At 40.5% G+C, this 17437-nt stretch overlaps 1 protein-coding gene across 2 annotated transcripts; it reads right to left on the reverse strand.

Moving 5' to 3' along the window:
* Positions 1-615: 615 nt before the first annotated feature.
* Positions 616-10059, reverse strand: palb2 (partner and localizer of BRCA2). 2 transcript variants are annotated; one of them, XM_053476592.1, is made up of 13 exons: positions 9910-10059; positions 9601-9653; positions 8752-8811; positions 8341-8494; positions 7186-8229; positions 5188-6881; positions 4915-5070; positions 4650-4732; positions 3364-3525; positions 3167-3283; positions 2414-2501; positions 1855-2000; positions 616-1030 (listed from the first exon to the last, which is right to left on the reverse strand). In XM_053476592.1, the coding sequence occupies exons 2-13, from the start codon at positions 9637-9639 to the stop codon at positions 820-822; spliced, it is 3954 nt and encodes a 1317-aa protein (XP_053332567.1). In that variant the 5' UTR covers positions 9640-9653; positions 9910-10059; the 3' UTR covers positions 616-819. The 2 variants fall into 2 exon arrangements, with proteins under 2 accessions (XP_053332567.1, XP_053332568.1); XM_053476593.1 differs by having other exon boundaries at positions 9773-10058.
* Positions 10060-17437: the final 7378 nt, after the last annotated feature.

Consider the following 17437-nt stretch of genomic DNA (forward strand, 5'->3'; position numbering starts at 1 on the left):
ACTCCTTCCATTCACCTTCTGACCAATAAGGGCCCAGGAATTAATAGTACTGTGGTGTCAATAACATTTAAACTTCAGTACTGAAAAATACTTGAACGTGTTAAAACTTATTCCATGACCCTGAACGTGTTCAGCTTTTAAATTATAGTCATTACGTCTGTATTTTTTTAGTACGACTAATAATGTATGTCTGTGACAAACAAACAAACAGATTTTGTGAAGTAAGACAGAAAAATAAGATCCACTGATCTATCATGTTTGTCTTTTTCCACAGAAGAATGACAAATGCAAAGCACCGCCTCCCGGACTACTACAAATATTTTATCAGTTAATTAACAAACAAAGAAACAAACAAACAATCTATTATTAGCAGCTTAGCATATATTAATTAAGTAAGTTAGTAATTAATTAATTGATTAACTAAACAATATTTCCAAAAATAAGAACACTACCACCTATTAAATGACTGTAATAAAAACACACGCACTTTTAATGAAGTTTTTTTTTTTTCTCTATGGGTTTCTGTGGTACGTGTTAACAAACTGAGACAATAAACCAAATAAGCTGATAAAATGTTTTTTACACACACACACATTTCACAGAAAACAATCTTAATCATGTGTCTCTAAAAGTCAGATTTTATTTTGTAAGCAAAAAAATTTTACAGTAATACAGAACATATCAAATTTCTCCCACACATTTAGTGCATGTTGTGTGTGTGTTTAGAACTGTGTGTATTTTACTGAAGAACTGAAGAAGATCCTGTCTCAGCGTATAAACTTTCTTTTTGTATAATTAATAATCTTGATTTATTTTTTTTTACTCTGCAGGTGTAAACTGATAGATGTTCACGTCCCCGTTCAGGTATCCGGTGAGGAGCGTGTTTGGCCCCGCCCACCGCGCCAGGCGGCACACTTCTGCTGGCTCGTTTGCATACACACAGGCCACGCCCCCTGTAAGCTTCCAGATAGCCAGTCCTGACTGGAAAACGCCTACGAGCGCGGACTCACACACATCTCCGTCTATCAACCTGCGAGCAGATTAGAGAGGGAAGAAAATGAAACAATCAGAGCTCATCTCAGATAAACCTACTGCTCTAACAGAGTTAAGATTACTCTACTGTCTCCATCAACCGTAATGAACAGAACATCTGGACCTGGATCCAGGAACCAGAACTGAAATCATGAGACTGTGCTAAGACTCACAGTCGTAAATTAAAGGTTAATTAAGCATTCGCTGAGGTCACCGGACCTGCAATAAACTCAAGTTTGTGGGGAAAATAACACTCATTAAACCTTAAATATACAGGTAGTCGAATTTGTTCGACAAAGTGAGTCTTATACACCTTTGACACGAATATACAATATAAAGTCTAACAGTCCACTTAACTAAATCTGATCTTTCCCAACAACCGTAACTGCGCCTAAGTAAATTAATCTCACAATGAAATGTAACAGTGTTGTCTCTGCGCCTTTAAATGGCGAGGGGAATCCAGGACACCATTTTGCTTCAGAGATGTTTTCCACTATATTGGATTATTAACCATCAGGACAGCTGTACAGGACAGACATTCTCTATCATCGTGATCCCGGACTGATTCACTGAAACCGGTGAGGACGACTCATTTCTCCCACACACACACAATATACCGGACTTTTAAAATTTTATTCACCTACACACTGAAAATATTGTAAATATTGTATCTGCTGCACTGCGGTGACTATTTTTTGTACAATACACGTGTGATACTTCTGCGGAAATTCTAATTCGGGGACTAACTGTAATTATATGTAATTGGAATGTGAGTTCGGTGAAGCAGTCAGTCTGAGGGAGGAGTTGTGGAGTGTGTGTTACCGCTCTGCGGAGGCTGACGGGGTGCTGATGGTGCGCAGGGTCAGAGAATCGCCCGTCAGTGGATTTGCCGCGACCAGAGTAAAAAGTGTAGAACCGAGTTCTTCCTGGCACGTACTCGCCTCCTGCAGTAACACACACAGTGCACCCTGAGAGAGAGAGAGAGAGAGAGAGAGAGAGAGAGAGAGAGAGAGAGAGAGGGGAGAGAGAAAAAGGGGAGAAAGAAAGAGAGAGAGAGAGATGACTGACTGATGATACACAGTGAGAGAAAATATAGATAAAAACAATGTTGTAAATGGTGTAAACAATACACATGACTTCGTAGTAAAACACTATGACACAGTGCTGTTACTGGTTAAACACTAACACTACAGTGTGTGTGTGTAAGTTCCAATGACACTGTGTGTCCTCAGTGGGCGTGGCCTAAACTGACCCTAACAGTTCCTCCAGCACAGCTCCACCACTGCAGATCTGACCTCAGTAGACCGGTGATAACAGACACCTGAAATCCTAATGTTTCTACCTTCGCTTAAATGTTGTGAGTCAGACTCTACACCCCTACCCTGTACGAGTATCCTCTCAGACAGGTTGCCGTGGAAACGCTCTCTGCCAGGCGAATAGTCTGGAGCAGCAGGCCTGATCTCATGTTCCTGAGGTGCGCAGAAAAACACACACACACACACACACACACACACACACACACACACGTCTAAAACACCAGAAATAACAGAAAAAGACATCTAATCTTTCCTCAAACGAGTTCCATATAAATACATCATACGTTACACTCTGATTAGACACAAGTCTAATGAATTAAACTGTAATCAGATCAGACATCATGTGTCAGGAGAAAATAGAATGATATAGACCATGATAATATATAACGTTTAAAACAGATCTAAAACGGAATTACTTGAAAACATAAAATACAGTTCAAATGATCTTAAATGTGAGTAACAGAGAGAGTCAGCTGTAGTTAACAGTCAGAGATAAGCTTGCGTTAAATTAGATGAGTATTAGACCTCATAACCATCCTGTAATAATGCACTCTTCATGTAGCATGGGATAAAATTTAAATCTGACTTTGGGATGGAGTGTAACGAACAGAACACTGAGTTTATTTACAATACCATAACTGGATTCTTTACAACTCCGTTTCATTAGTCTTTATCTTTATTTACGACATTTCTACGTACGCGTCAGCAATACGGAATTAAGTTTAACTGTAGAATTCATCAGCATCAGGAATAAGCCGTCAGTTTAAGATGAGATTCACACAACGGACAGAATCTGAATCAGAAGCGGAGATTCTTACCATATGAGGAGACTGTTGTGTTCGGTCCAACCAATCAGGGCGTCTCTCTCCCTCTCCACCAACACCAGTGTCTGGACCGTCTGATAACCGGAGACCAGGGACAGAGATTCTCTGATCCTGCAAAGAGGAAACAGGTTTATACGTGTGTGTATGTGTGTGTGTGTGTGTGTGTGTGTGTGTGTTTGTGTTATAATTACCTGCCATCCTGAGTAAGTGTAAACACCTCCAGGTTCTGCTGAGGTCCGGGAGCGGAGCAACACGCCACCCTGCGATCCGAGACAGCGAGCACGGCCTGCAGCGCTGCTTTACACAGATCAGTCTGGGAGAACTCACTATCTGTACTGGGGCAGAACAGCACCCTACACACACACACACACACACACACACACACACACACACGCGCGCGCGCACGCATGTACACACACATATGAGATCAAGTACTGTTCATGATTTTTCATAATTCTATTTATCAAAATTAAATGTGCATGTGCGTGTCTGTCTGTCTGTCTGTCTGTCTGTCTGTCTGTCTGTCTATGTGCATGTGTGGGTTATGCTCATGTGTCTGTGTGTGTGTGTGTGCATGTCTCTGTGTCCACCAATCAGGCCCATATGGTGAAGTGGCCAGACGGAAGCCACTCCTTAGTAAAAGGCACATGGCAGCCTGTCTGGAGTTTGCCAAAAGGCACCTGAAGGACTCTCAGACCAAGATAAACAAAATTCTCAGGTCTGATGAGACTCTCTGGCCGCTCTACCATGAAGGCCTGATTGGTGGATTGCTGCAGAGATGGTTGTCCTTCTGGAAGGTTCTTCTCTTTCCACAGAGGACCTCTAAAGCTCTGACTGAGTGACCATCGGGTTCTTGGTCACCTCCCTGACTAAGGCCCTTCTCCCCCGATCGCTCAGTTTAGATGGCCGGCCCGTTTCTAACTTCTTCCACCTACAGATGATGGAGGAGAGCAGAAATCTTTCTGTAACCTTTCCCAGATCTGTGCCTGGAGACAATTCTGTCTTGGAGGTCTACAGACAATTCCTATGACTTCATGTTTGGTTTGTGCTCTGACATGAACTTTTGACTGTGAGACTTTATATAGACAGGTGTGTGTCTCTCCAAATCACGTCCAATCAACTGAATTTAATACAAGTGGACTCCAATTAAGCTGCAGAAACATCTCAAGGATGATCAGGGGAAACAGGATGATCAGGGGAAACAGGATGCACCTGAGCTTAATTTTGCAAACGTTTTGAATACTTATGTACACATGCTTTCTCAATTTTTTTTTTTTTTTTATAAATTAGCAAAAATCTTAAGTAATCATTTTTCATGTTGTCATTATGGGGTGTTGTGTGTGAATGAATTTAATCAATTTTGGAATAAGGCTGTGACATAACAAAATGTGGAAAAAGTGACGCGCTGTGAATACTTCCCGGATGCACTGTATACAGTACGTGTGTGTGTGTGTGTGTGTGTGTGTGTGTGTGTTACCTTGCCTCTGTGATCTCCAGCCTCCCCAAACACACACAAAGCAGCGCTGAAGAGTCAGGAATTACCTGAAGAGAGATCACTGACTACACACACACACACACACACACACACATTCAGGGGTCAGTACCTCTGTGATGCAAAACAGAAATATATTAAAGACTGACGAGATTTAAACCTAAAAGCTTTTCAGAAAAAAGGAGAGAAACCAGCATGAGTCCTGATAGCACAGATCAAAAGTATAAAGTGTGTGTGTGTGTGTGTTTACTTGTGTGAAGGTCCAAGTGTACAGAAGACTCCACTGCTGGCTGCCAGCTTCCTGCTTCCAAACACACACATTCCACTCCCCGGCAACACACACACACCAGTCATCAGACGGCCATCGCACCACACACACATCCAACACACACCCTCCGTCCAGCGCCTGAAGAGGAGAAAGATACGATAAACTGTGGGTATTTGTGAGTAATTGAACACTAGGGGGCGTGCTGAGTTAGGAAAATAATCAGTGGGAGAAAGACACCGCTGCTGACGTCTTTACCTTCAGCGTGTGAGTTTTCCGAAGAGATCCACAGGAAAGGAGGTCCACATGGGAATCTCGAGTGTGTGTTCGACCGGTTTTAACTAAACTCAGAGTGGCGTCGCCGTCTTCTGTCTGATTGGCTGCGAGAACAGGAAGTGATGATGTCATGTCATTTAACATGTTGTCATTATCTCCATGTGGTGATGTTCTGCTCGTTAGGGTTTGGGAATGAAAATCCACTTCAGAGACGGTGTAGAGCTCATCGGTGTGTGGAGCCTCGCTCGGGCGGCTTTGATTAGAATGAGGGGGGACATTATGGGAAAGGGGAGGAGTATTCTTAGAGAGAGGGGGAGCGTTTTGAGACAGGACAGGGTTGTTTGGTAGAAGGGAGCTATTTTCAAAAAGAGAAGGGAAACTTTCAGGAAGTGGGGAGTCTTTCTGAGTAAGGTGTTTTTTCTGAGAAAGAGCAGGGTCGTTTTGGGGAGGAATGTGATTGTTCGGGGGAGGAGCCGGGTCATTTGGGGGAGGAGCTGAGTCACTCGGGGGAGGAGCCAGGTCGTTCTGGGGAGGAGCCGGGTCATTCTGGGGAGGAGCAGGGTCACTCGGGGGAGGAGCCGGGTCGTTCTGGGGAGGAGCCGGGTCGTTCTGGGGAGGAGCAGGGTCGTTTGGGGGAGGGGCCGGGTCGCTCGGGGGAGGAGCCGGGTCGCTCGGGGGAGGAGCCGGGTCGTTCTGGGAACAAGAATGAACAGTATGCTGCTGGTTCCCTGCTTCTGAGCAAACTAAAACTTGCTTTATGATCTCAGGAACGTCCGCGCCTCCTTCCTGTGGGCTGAAGTTCACTAGCGTCACTCTTTTTTCACCAGTAAAGTCAGACCCTTGTCTCTCCACGTCAGCGGTTATCAAGACGTTGTTCGCTGTTTCAGGTGCTTTAACCTCCGTTTTATAAACGTCACCACTACACGTCGTGTCGAACGCGTGCTCCGAGACATCACGCGCCCGTGTCTGTGCGTTACAGCTGACTGCATCAGTTCTGATCTCGTCGTACACATGTTCAGGTGTTCTGTTTTTCACTTTCTCCTGATCCGAACACAAGGGGAAAGGCGTGAGCTCTGAGAAGGGGGCCGGGTCTAACACGTCAGGACTCGCCCCCAGTGAGATGAGAGAAGGATGGTGATCAGGCTGAGTGTGTGAGGTCAGGGACATGCTGAGGTTTAGCACTGCACTCCGGCCAGCTGAGTGTGTGTGAGGAGCGTTTGAGTTGGTTCGCTCTATGCTGTTGTGCTGTGGTTCCGACTGGTTTGTGATGGATCCCTGCAAAAGACTGTCAGGTTCTGGTGTTATATCGAGAGTCTGCCTCACAATATCGTGCTCTGATTGTTCGGCCCTTGAATGTTCAGTAAACGTTAAAGGAAGACTGCTCTCTAAAGAAGTGCTACGTGCTAACGAGTTCAGAGCGACCTTCTGCTCTTCATCTGGTCCACTTTCGCGATTATTCGCAAGCCCGATCTTTCTGAAGCACGCGTTGTACGTGAAGGATTCGGCGTTGGAGCAGGACGAGCAAAGCCGCTCTAGTTTCAGCTGTCCGAACTCGTCATCAGGGAGGTGAAAATCCTGCACGTCGAAGGTCATGAGCAGACCGTGGAGGTGACGGAAATCCCTCGTCCTCAGGGCCCGAGTGAGGGACGGTAAGGAAAGCAAAAGGTGTGAGAAATCTGAAAATAAAACAAACGTTAAAAAATGCTACTTTACACCTACATTAGAAATATATGTACTGTATATATACACATTATACACAAACTGAAGTAAATTAATTCATATAGTATCCTTATTATTTCATTTTTTTATTATTTGTCCTCTTCCTTCTCAGAATGCAATATATAATTTTTTTAGTTAAGCAAAAGAAATGCTGTGTATTTTGCTTGCAGTTTACAGTTAAACCTAACCATCATGTGTAATGTGCATTACCTTTGTTGTGCAACATGTTTAAATAATTTTTTTTTATATTACAGAAGTTACCGTTAATGCTCGCAGGACTTTGAGACTGTGAACCGCGAGGGCGTCCGCGCCTCTTCCTGAAAATGGGATAGACTCCGGACTCTGGGGAGCGCTCCCAGCTGAGGTGAAGCTGAGAATCCGGAGCAGCGTCAGAGTTCTGTCTGGAGGACGGTATCAGTTCCTGTGTTTGGGGTGAAGATGGCGATTGGAGGAGGGACTCGGACTGACCAGATGAATCAGACTCGCACGCTCTCCTGCGTCCTCGCCGTCCTCTCGGACCTCGTTTCTTAGGGACTCTTTTCTCCTGAGGTTTTTCAGATGAGGGTTGTGATGTAAGGCGACTTCTGTTTGATCTCCGTCTGCCCCGCCCGTTTGAGAGCTGGCTCTGGATCACAGCGTTCAGATCCACGGGGCTGTGAGCCGACGCCATTCGCCTGGTGGTACGGACATAATACTCGACAGGAAATGGCAAACCTTCGATTAAGGTGCAGGAAGTGATGTAATCGGTGTTTCCTGGAGTTTTCTGGACCTGGTTAACGGGCTCGGGGCAGGACTGACTCAAGGTTTCGTTTGACGGGTTAGAATGATCACTGGGGCTGGAATGGAAGGAGGATGACGGGGACTTTCTAAGTGCTGATTGGTCAGGAGGAAGAGGGACGTTAACGCCTAAGAGCTTCGTTAGAGGTGATTCGATTAAAGGGGAGCGCTCCGCTGCTGACTGAAGATTTACTGATGTCAATTTTTCTTCCTTTTCCTTTGGCATTTCTGTCTTCTCAGTATTCTCCCCATCCTGTTTCCTTTCCTCCTCAGTCCCTTCTCTCTCTATGACCTTCTCCTTTGCCTCACGCACACGCTCGCTCTCTGTCTCTCCATTCTCCTCCCTCCACCTGTCTTCCGTTCCCTCTATCGTCTCTTTTTGACTTCCTTCAGTATCAGACTCTCTCTCCTTGACCCGCAGACGTAGAAGGCTTCGCTTGGAGCGGAGACGGTGTGCTCGTGACGGGCTGCGTTTACACGTCAGGGTGGAAAAAGGAGCGGCGTCAGAAAGATGGAAGCGAACCTTAGCTGAGAATGTTAAAAAAAAATCATCATCATCCATTTTGAAGTGTGTGTGAGACACAGGTCTCCTCTAAAAACATTCATTACAACTAATAAACACTGTGTAAGAGCACTTACTGGCATCTGAAGGAATAGTCTGGTTAGAAAGCTGCTCTGGTGTAGAAGAGAGGCTTTGGTCCAATATGGTTGATGTGTTGACGTGCAGCAGACTGTTTTGTGCCAAGATGGTGTTCTGGACATGCTTACGCACCGCGTCTCTCCGCTCCGCACGCTAACACACACGCACACACAATTACATTCACGTATATGCACAACATAGCACTTCATCCTGGCCAGTGTGAGGCAGGAATACAGTGATAAAACACCAGTCCACCATACACTCTCCACAATCCTATACACCTTAAAACACACTTGTACAATCTATGAAAACAATTTTTACTTTGCTTTAAATGCTAATTTGAAAACTAATCAAATTAATGTGTACTCATCAAGAACACGCTATAAATACATCATACGAGTGTAACGTGCCTGTAATCTCTGTGCCGTTCTCTCATACTCCTTCTGCAGCAGCTTCAGTCTCCGCCTCAGCTGAAAGAAAACATCAAAAATAGAAGCAAGAGAGGCCATTTGGCTTAATATAATTTTAATATTGTTGTGTTTCTTCCCTCAGTAATCCCAAAACCCCCAGTTATACTATACGATAGGGCGTTCAAGTCAAACAAGGACTTTTAATTGTGCAGAATAACAGTTATGATGGTAAAAACTTATAATTTATTTCTCCATATAATCCCCGATCATACTAATGCACTTATCCCCGTAAACATTAATCGGTTTTATGCTTAAAACAGAAGAAATGCTATCACAAGTACCGGTTTGACTTGAACGCTCCTGATATAATTTGTACATTTTTTACTAGAACACCATGTGTGATGATTCTTAGCATTCTGAGGTACTTCGTTTTAATAAGGATTATTTGTAAAAAGACTAATTTATAGAAAGCCTATTTTCTATTTTAATGTTTATTATCAGGTTATAAGACTGCATGTAAACTGCCTGTGAGCCAAATAATCTGGCTCGTATCAATGATGAGTCGATTCTTTCAGACCTTTTTTTAAATCCTGCAAACTTGACGTAGTTTTATTTATTTATTTATTTATTTATTTATAATAATTTCTATGCATATATCACACATCTACTCCTAAGTATAGCTGATATTGTTGCATAAAATCTTACTCTAAATTTTACAATCTGAATCGACTCTTTTCGGATTCACTTTAACGAGTCGACTCACCCGCGAATGAATCGCCACCAAAATACCTCACAAAAATTTCAGGCAAAAAAAATATATATATCCTCATTACAAAATTGAACACGTACCTCTTCTTTATCTTGACTTGTGAGACATTCCTCCGACATTCTGACTCTTTATCCTGTAAAAGACATTAAAATGTTCGGCTGATGTGAGTGTTCTCCGGAGCTACGTCCCAAATTAAATAACTCCTGGACATCTGGTGCCCTAGGCAGCTCGATAAACACTCTTACTCCATACCCTATGTAGAGCCCTTACAAAGGGGGCCACTGAGCCATTCAGGACGCGGCCATCGCTGAGGCGATAACAAACTGTAGTTAGCTAAGTGCTAACGAGAGGTTTTTAAAGCATAGCGCGCAAGAAAACCAGGCAAATACCTGTATAAAAAGTCGCTCTAAATAAGTAGAATCATGACACGTTGGATAAAAATGTGTGTCATAATTAAGTTAAGAACAATATTGTGATGATGTGAAGTCGATGGACGTCCACACACAGCGCCATGACAAACTTCCCGCGACTGGAGCTGGCAGGCAAAAGTAATCGATAGCTAGATGTTAAGATGTAAGGGAAAATTAGGTGAAGTTTTCATGGTAACTTGTTAATTGTTCTATAATAAACTATTAACTAACATATATTTTGGTATTTTAATGTATATTAGATATATATGCAATGTTAAAATTAAACATAGTGGAACGGAACTGTTATCATGCTCGATGCGTGATGTCTGAATCTGTGATCCGTGTAGTTCTGTATAAACTCTGATTTGTATAAATTCACTCAGTCACCTCTCGATACGATACTATCACGATACCGCGGTGATCATTAGAGTAATATTACAATTCTATAAGCATCACTATTTTATAAATATCCTGATTCAATATTACATTTTCCCTGTTATCATTTGGATGAGTAATTAAATGTAGCTTTTTAGTTTTCTCACTTAAAAAAACGAGCGCAACATTTAAACACTACAAACTAATTAAAAATAGTTTAAGAGTTTAACATTTAACTTAAAATTCAATTTAACACAAAGCCACATTGTTAATGAGCAGCACGCATCTCTGTCATCCGCCATAATTAATACTGTGGAACCTTGGATTGCAAGTACCTTGGTCTGTGAGTGTTTTGCAAGATAAGCAAAAAATTTTAATAAATTTCAACTCGGTAAACAAGCGAGGTCTTGAAATACGAGCAGTAATGTGGGTAATCGTCTTAGTGCACATGCGTCAAACATATAGTCAAGATCTTCCCTTCTGGAAAAAGGTCCAGATGCCTAAAAGCCAAGAGCAGCAGGATGAGGAACAGTTTTTACCCCACAGTGGTTACCTTACTAAATACTTCCTTCTGTTAACCCCCTTACATAGGCAGTATTACCATAACTGATAACCCAACATCCCTGTATAATATCTCTGTAAATATTCCCTGTACATTCACTTGTATAATCTGCACATAGACAGTACACCATTCGTCTGCCATGCGGAAAGCCCAGGTTCGATTTCCAGCGAATGCCCAAACCCCAGCCACTGGTTGCAGTGCCGGTCCCAAGCCCGGATAAAATGGGAGGGTTGCGTCAGGAAGAGCATCCGGCGTAAGACCTGTGTCAAGTTGTAGTGGGTATTCCGCTGTGGCGACCCCTTCTTGGAAGCAGCCAAAAGACCAACAACAACATATGTACTGTATGTATAGATATACTCTCTGCATTTCCATCCAGCTGTTAAGTTAACTTTTTCATATTTATTCATATATATATATATATTCATATTATTGCACATGCTGTAAATTCAACCATATATAGTTTCTGTGTATCTTTATCCCATATACTTATATTTAGACATACTGTATCTGTATATCTACACTTATTCAGTCAATTAATTCATCCATCTCTGCTCACTTTACACTGTTTATTAATTTAAATATATACATACAGTATATCCTTCTGTATATCTAATTCATACATAGCCTTTATTTTTATTTATTTATTTATAGTATATATATATATATATATATATATATATATATAGATAGATAGATATAGATATAAATAGATATATATAGATATAGTTTTATAGATCTGTATACTGTATATGTTTATATTGCACTGCTAACTTACATTTCTGGTTAGATGCTAACTGCATTTTGTTGCCTTGTAACTATGTGCAATGACAATAAAGTTGAATCTAATCTAATCTGTGGGTGCGTTGTCTGTTTACTATAACACTGTGACTATGTGTGTGTGTGTGTGTTCGTGCTAGTGTTGTGCTAGTGAGAGTCTCTGTCGGTAAAGTGGTGTTTGTGTGTCTGTATGTGTGTGTTCTTTTTTCTCTTATTTTTCATATGTTTGTAGTTAATGTTAATTTACAAATTAAATCAGTTTCAATCAATATTTTTTCATCATGTTATAGCATCTCCTTAGTAATAGACAATATTAACTTATGCAAATAAATGAATTAACTTAACATAGGACAACATCCAAACAAGTTTCTTTCTAATTCAGAGTTAATTTACAAACAAAAATCTTGTAAAAAAAAAAACAAAATGAAAAAGACCCATTCACAGAAATGATTACTCCTTGAACTGCACGGTTTAATAAACCACTTTATGCAAAGATTAAAACCGTACAAAGTCCTTGTTTAAAGTAACTGACTCTGATCAGCTCAGACATGTTTGGAATTTAAAGTTCTTAAGCGATGCCCTGGAGCTACAACGCTGTGAAGGAACGCTTTATCAAGGAAGGGCAGCAGACTGAGCATCATAACTACAGTACATTATCACACACTCATTTAAAAAATAACAGCTTGTGTGTATGTGTGTTTTATATTCAAGTCAGAATTTAAAATAATTCTGTATTTAAAAAAATTATAATTGTGAATTGAATGATTGAATGAATTAAATAATAAGACAGAAAATTCAATGTACCTTGGAGGCTGAGTGAAGTGTGTGAATATGAATTCAATATACAGTATATTTGCATTATTCACACATGAGGTTTAATATGGAGTAGTTCTTTAAGTACTTTCACAAAGTTTTGAACTTGCTGGGGTAAGGATTGCCTTGAATAAGGATTGTACTGTATATACAGTACCAGTCAAATGTTTGAACAAACCTTCCAATTTTTGTTTTATGATTTATTTTTTTACATTATAGAACAATACTGAAACAAAACTATGAAATAACACATATGACATTAGGTCATAAAGTAACAAGAACAACACTAACAGTCAGTTGTTATTTTTAGACATGAGGGTCAGCTGTCCTGGAACAGTTCTTACAAGTACAGTATTGTCACCAATTAACAAACAGTACCGCAAATTAGAGCCGTTATGAAGACTTCAGACACATCATTAACAGAAACTCTTCAAAAGGGTTTTAGCATTGTTATAAAGTAAAATAAATACAAAGTGGGAAAGACCATAGAGTTAGAAGGAGTGTACAAACTTTTGGCTTTTAGTGTGGGTTATAGCAGAAATGGTCGGCAGGTTTTGACAGTAATGGTAATGCTGTCCTGTAGTTCAAGTCTAATAACACGAGTGTAAATTAATTTCCTTTCTTTATATTAAATGTAACTGCTAAAAGAATTTTTCTTTAACGTTCCCAAACAGCACTGTGAACCCACAGGACACTGGATGATGGTGAACGAACAGATCACATCATGGCACAGGGACAGTTGTTGTTATGTCGAGTGAGTGTACGAGAGGTCGTCTCATGTGAAGTGTAATCCTGCAGGGCTAAACTGTGCAGAGTCAGCGTGACTCTTCCACTCTGATAAACCTTTCCAGGCAACGGATACCCGTCATAAGTCGCCCACACACACACACACACACACACACACATATACATACATATACACAAAATCACCTCTTTTATACACACATTACAGCTCCACATAAATCTTTTAACTCAATACACAGTTTTCACAGATGGAAATTTGAGCTGATTGTCTCTCAGACAGCATGGATTACTGAACTCTCAATCTTCATTGTATTTTCTGTGGGTAAAGTAATTGTGGTATAAAAGCAATAAAACAAGTGTTGTTCTAGGAAAATAATCAACTGTCTAAGTTACTGTAACAGTACTTGTACTTCAGGGCCACATCACACACCCCCAAGATTTAATCCTCTCAATCCACAGTGAGTTTTAGCAATTAATATATATTATTCATTATAGTTAGAATAGAATGATTAATTAATCAGAATAATGAATAAGTGTTTTATTTCTTACTTTTTAAATATGAATGCGATGTGATTATTTTACCACCTTGAGAACGGCACGTCTCAGCTCTCCACAGGAAACTTCCACTTCCTCTTAACCTTTTATACTTCAGGAACAATATTCAGTGGAAAAAATGCATGTGTGTGTTTGTGCGTGTGTGTCTTTGAGTGTGTATATAGTAAAAATATATTTTCAGGAGCAGATAAACAAAACCAGATGTGGCTCATATTGTGTTGTTGCTCAGTGGAGAGCAAGGAAAGATGTGTATTCAGGTCACTGCATGACAGCTGTGTGTGTGTGTGTTTATACATATATACAGTATATACAGTATTAATCAAACTCTAGTGCTTCTGATCACAATATCCATTCAAATACTCATTATAGTTCATCTTTTCAACAGTTATTTATTAAGATTATTGATGTAATATAAGTGTAATAAGACTCTTATTCTTTATTCCTACTAGCATTAGTATAATCATTGATGTTTACAGAGTTCGTAGAAAGAGTTAAAAGGTTTCAATCTAATAATAATCTGTTGATCTTTAATGTATGTGTATAGTGATATTATTATTATTATTATTATTATTATTATTTGAGGTTGAAGCCCACGTCCATGTCTGTGTGTCTCTCTGTACAGCAGAACTCTCTGTCTAACTTCTTAATACAAAGAAATCCCATTCTGTAAGGTTGAGTATCTTACGCCTTGTTTACACTAAGTTGTCCTTCTTTGGTGCTCAGACAAATACACTCCCTGTTCGGTAATCGGAGAGTGAATCACAGATGAGAAATGGAAAAAGTAGATCAAAGGATAAAGATGAAGTTTTGTCTTAAAACCACTCCAGCGTGTTAAAATTCACTTATACCACTTCAGCGCTGTTATTTCAGCCAAAGGTCATGAATGCATGAACTAGCTTTTCTGCATCAGATACGGATAAGATGCTCCTAAGTTTGGCAATATTTCTAAGATGGAAAAAGGCTGTTTTTGTGATATTGGAAATATGATTTTCAAAGGACAAGTTACTGTCTAATATCACGCCCAGGTCTTTTACTGTTGAGCTGGTAGTAACAGTACATCCTTCTAAACGCAGGCTGAATTGTGAAAGCTGTTGTGTGCTGGTTTGAGTAATATCTCTGTCTTATCTGAGTTTAGTAAAAGAAAGTTATTGGTCATCCAATCTTTTATGTCCTGGACACACTCGGTTAATCTAGACAACTTGGGTATTTCATCTGGTTTTGTTGAGATATATAATTGGGTATCAACAGCATAACAAGGGAAACTAATCCCATGTCTTCTAATGATGTTACCCAAGGGAAGCATGTATATTGAGAACAGCAGAGGTCCTAAAACGGACCCTTGTGGGACCCCATATTCCACTGGCATTACATCAGACAGTTCTCCATTTAGATCTACAAAATGGTATCGATCAGACAGGTATGATCTAAACCATTTTAATGCCTGTTCCTGAATACCTATATGATTTTGTAGGCGGTCTATGAGAATATTATGATCTATGGTGTCGAATGCAGCACTTAGATCAAGTAAGACTAATATTGAGATGCAGCCTTGGTCCGAAGCTAAAAACAAGTCGTTCGCAATCTTAACTAGTGCAGTTTCTGTACTATGATGGGGCCTGAAACCTGACTGAAATTCTTCTAGGATGTTGTTTTCCTGTAAGAATGTGCATATTTGAGCTGATACTACTTTTTCTAATATTTTTTAGATAAATGGAAGGTTTGAAGTCTGTAATTTGTTTACATTGAGACAATAGCGCATTGGTAGATTATTTTAAAGTAGATTATTAAATCCCATACATAACAGTTCATAACATCACTTTTAGGTTAAAGGTCAGGCAGATATCCAAGTTCTGCAAAAGTTCCAGTAAATTCTGTCCAGACAGTTAAACGTGATGCTGCAACATCTTTTTTTCTGGACTGGTTTTTGGTCCTCCAGTGTATAAAACGTAAAGATATCATTAAAAGGAGCTCAGAAAGATTTCTAAGTAATGTAAGGCGTAAGTTTATTAAATTAATAAAAGCATTTGTCTATAATTTGAGACAACTTTCCTAATTACAGAAAAAAAGAATGTTACTGGAGTACACACTCAGAGTGCCAGTCCATCACAGAACACACACACACACTACAGGCAATTTGGAAACACTAATTAGTCTATTCTGCATGTCTTTGAACTGTGGGAGGAAACTGGAGTACTCAGAGGAAACCCCCCAAGCACGAGGAGAACATGCAAACTCCATGCACACAGACCCCGAGGTGGGACACGAACTTGGACCCTGGAGGTGTGAGGCCACCATGCCACCACTAATTATTATTATTATTATTATTATTATTATTATTTCTACTACTACTATTGTAAAATCCATTACAGCAGATTTCTGATGGAGACAGTAAAAGCAGAATCTCATTCTAAACTTCTGCACGTGATCTTGGGGTTCTGCACCATGTGTGTAGATGATTTTGGTGACTTTCCTTCAGCCTCACTCTCTCACTTCAAGTCAATGAGACAAAACACTTACGCAGCTTGTTGTCTAATCTTATCGAGAAACTGTAAAGATTTAAAGATATAGAAATCTAAGATTTTCTCTGTTACTTACATGTTACGTGTATAATAACATCTGTGCATCTCTTTAAAGTCTGTAACTGCACATACAGTACAAAAACTGCTTGTATTTATTACTGCTCTCTCTATATATATGTATATCTGCTCTCCCCCTCTTTCTCTTTCCTCTCTCCTCCTGTCTCCCCCTTTCACTCTTTCTCTCTCTCTGTCGAGCTACACATGTCGTTCCTGAGCTGCCAGTGATCCAGACTCCCTCTGCCCTCCGGACCTGTCTGACCCATCCTGGTGCCCCGCTTCTGGCTGAAGATCTTGTCACATGGATGCCCCGTGTGTCTCTTTGGGATGCGTCTGGTGTCTGGGGATGATTCTCTCTACCTAGAAAATGGTTCTGGCCTCGACTGGTGTTGACAACTGTTTCTCTGGGGACTTGACAGTTCGATAGTTCATGACTGGAACTTCTTACAAGTCTACCTGGGTCTTCAATAACTACCTGGACTCCATATTAACATCAATTAACATCAGCTATTATAGCTGACCTGCCTGCCACCCTACACACTGTATAAATGCAGATCATTTACTGCTTTCTGTTTCACCCAAATGAGGATGGGTTCCCTGTTGAGTCTGGTTCCTCTCAAGGTTTCTTCCTATTACCATCTCAGGGAGTTTTTCCTTGCCACTGTCGCCCCCGGCTTGTTCACCAGGGACAAACTGACCATTTTGATTCATACACATTTAAATTCCATACAAACTTAAATAATTCTTTTAATTGTGTAAAGCTGCTTTGCAGCAATGACAATTGGTAAAAACGCTATACAAATAAAATTGAATTGAATTGAATTTATTACAGTGAGATCTGCAGTGAGGTGTCAGAACATCTGAACTTATGATTACATCCTGTTCAAACTCAGTGAGTCTAAGATACAAAAGAGTGCTACAGGCTAAACTGACTGGTGTTTCTGTGTTGGTGCATCTAAAGTTAAACTCTAGCACGAAACATCATCTCATTTAATGTCCTGAAGTGAGATTCGAGTTACTGGTGACGCTGTAGACAGCCATGTTGGCAAGAAATGCTTAAATTCAGCGTTGACAAGACTGTTATGATGTTGGGGTGTTTTTGTTT

The sequence above is a fragment of the Clarias gariepinus genome, chromosome 18, assembly GCF_024256425.1.
Source record: "Clarias gariepinus isolate MV-2021 ecotype Netherlands chromosome 18, CGAR_prim_01v2, whole genome shotgun sequence".
Lineage (NCBI taxonomy): Eukaryota > Metazoa > Chordata > Actinopteri > Siluriformes > Clariidae > Clarias > Clarias gariepinus.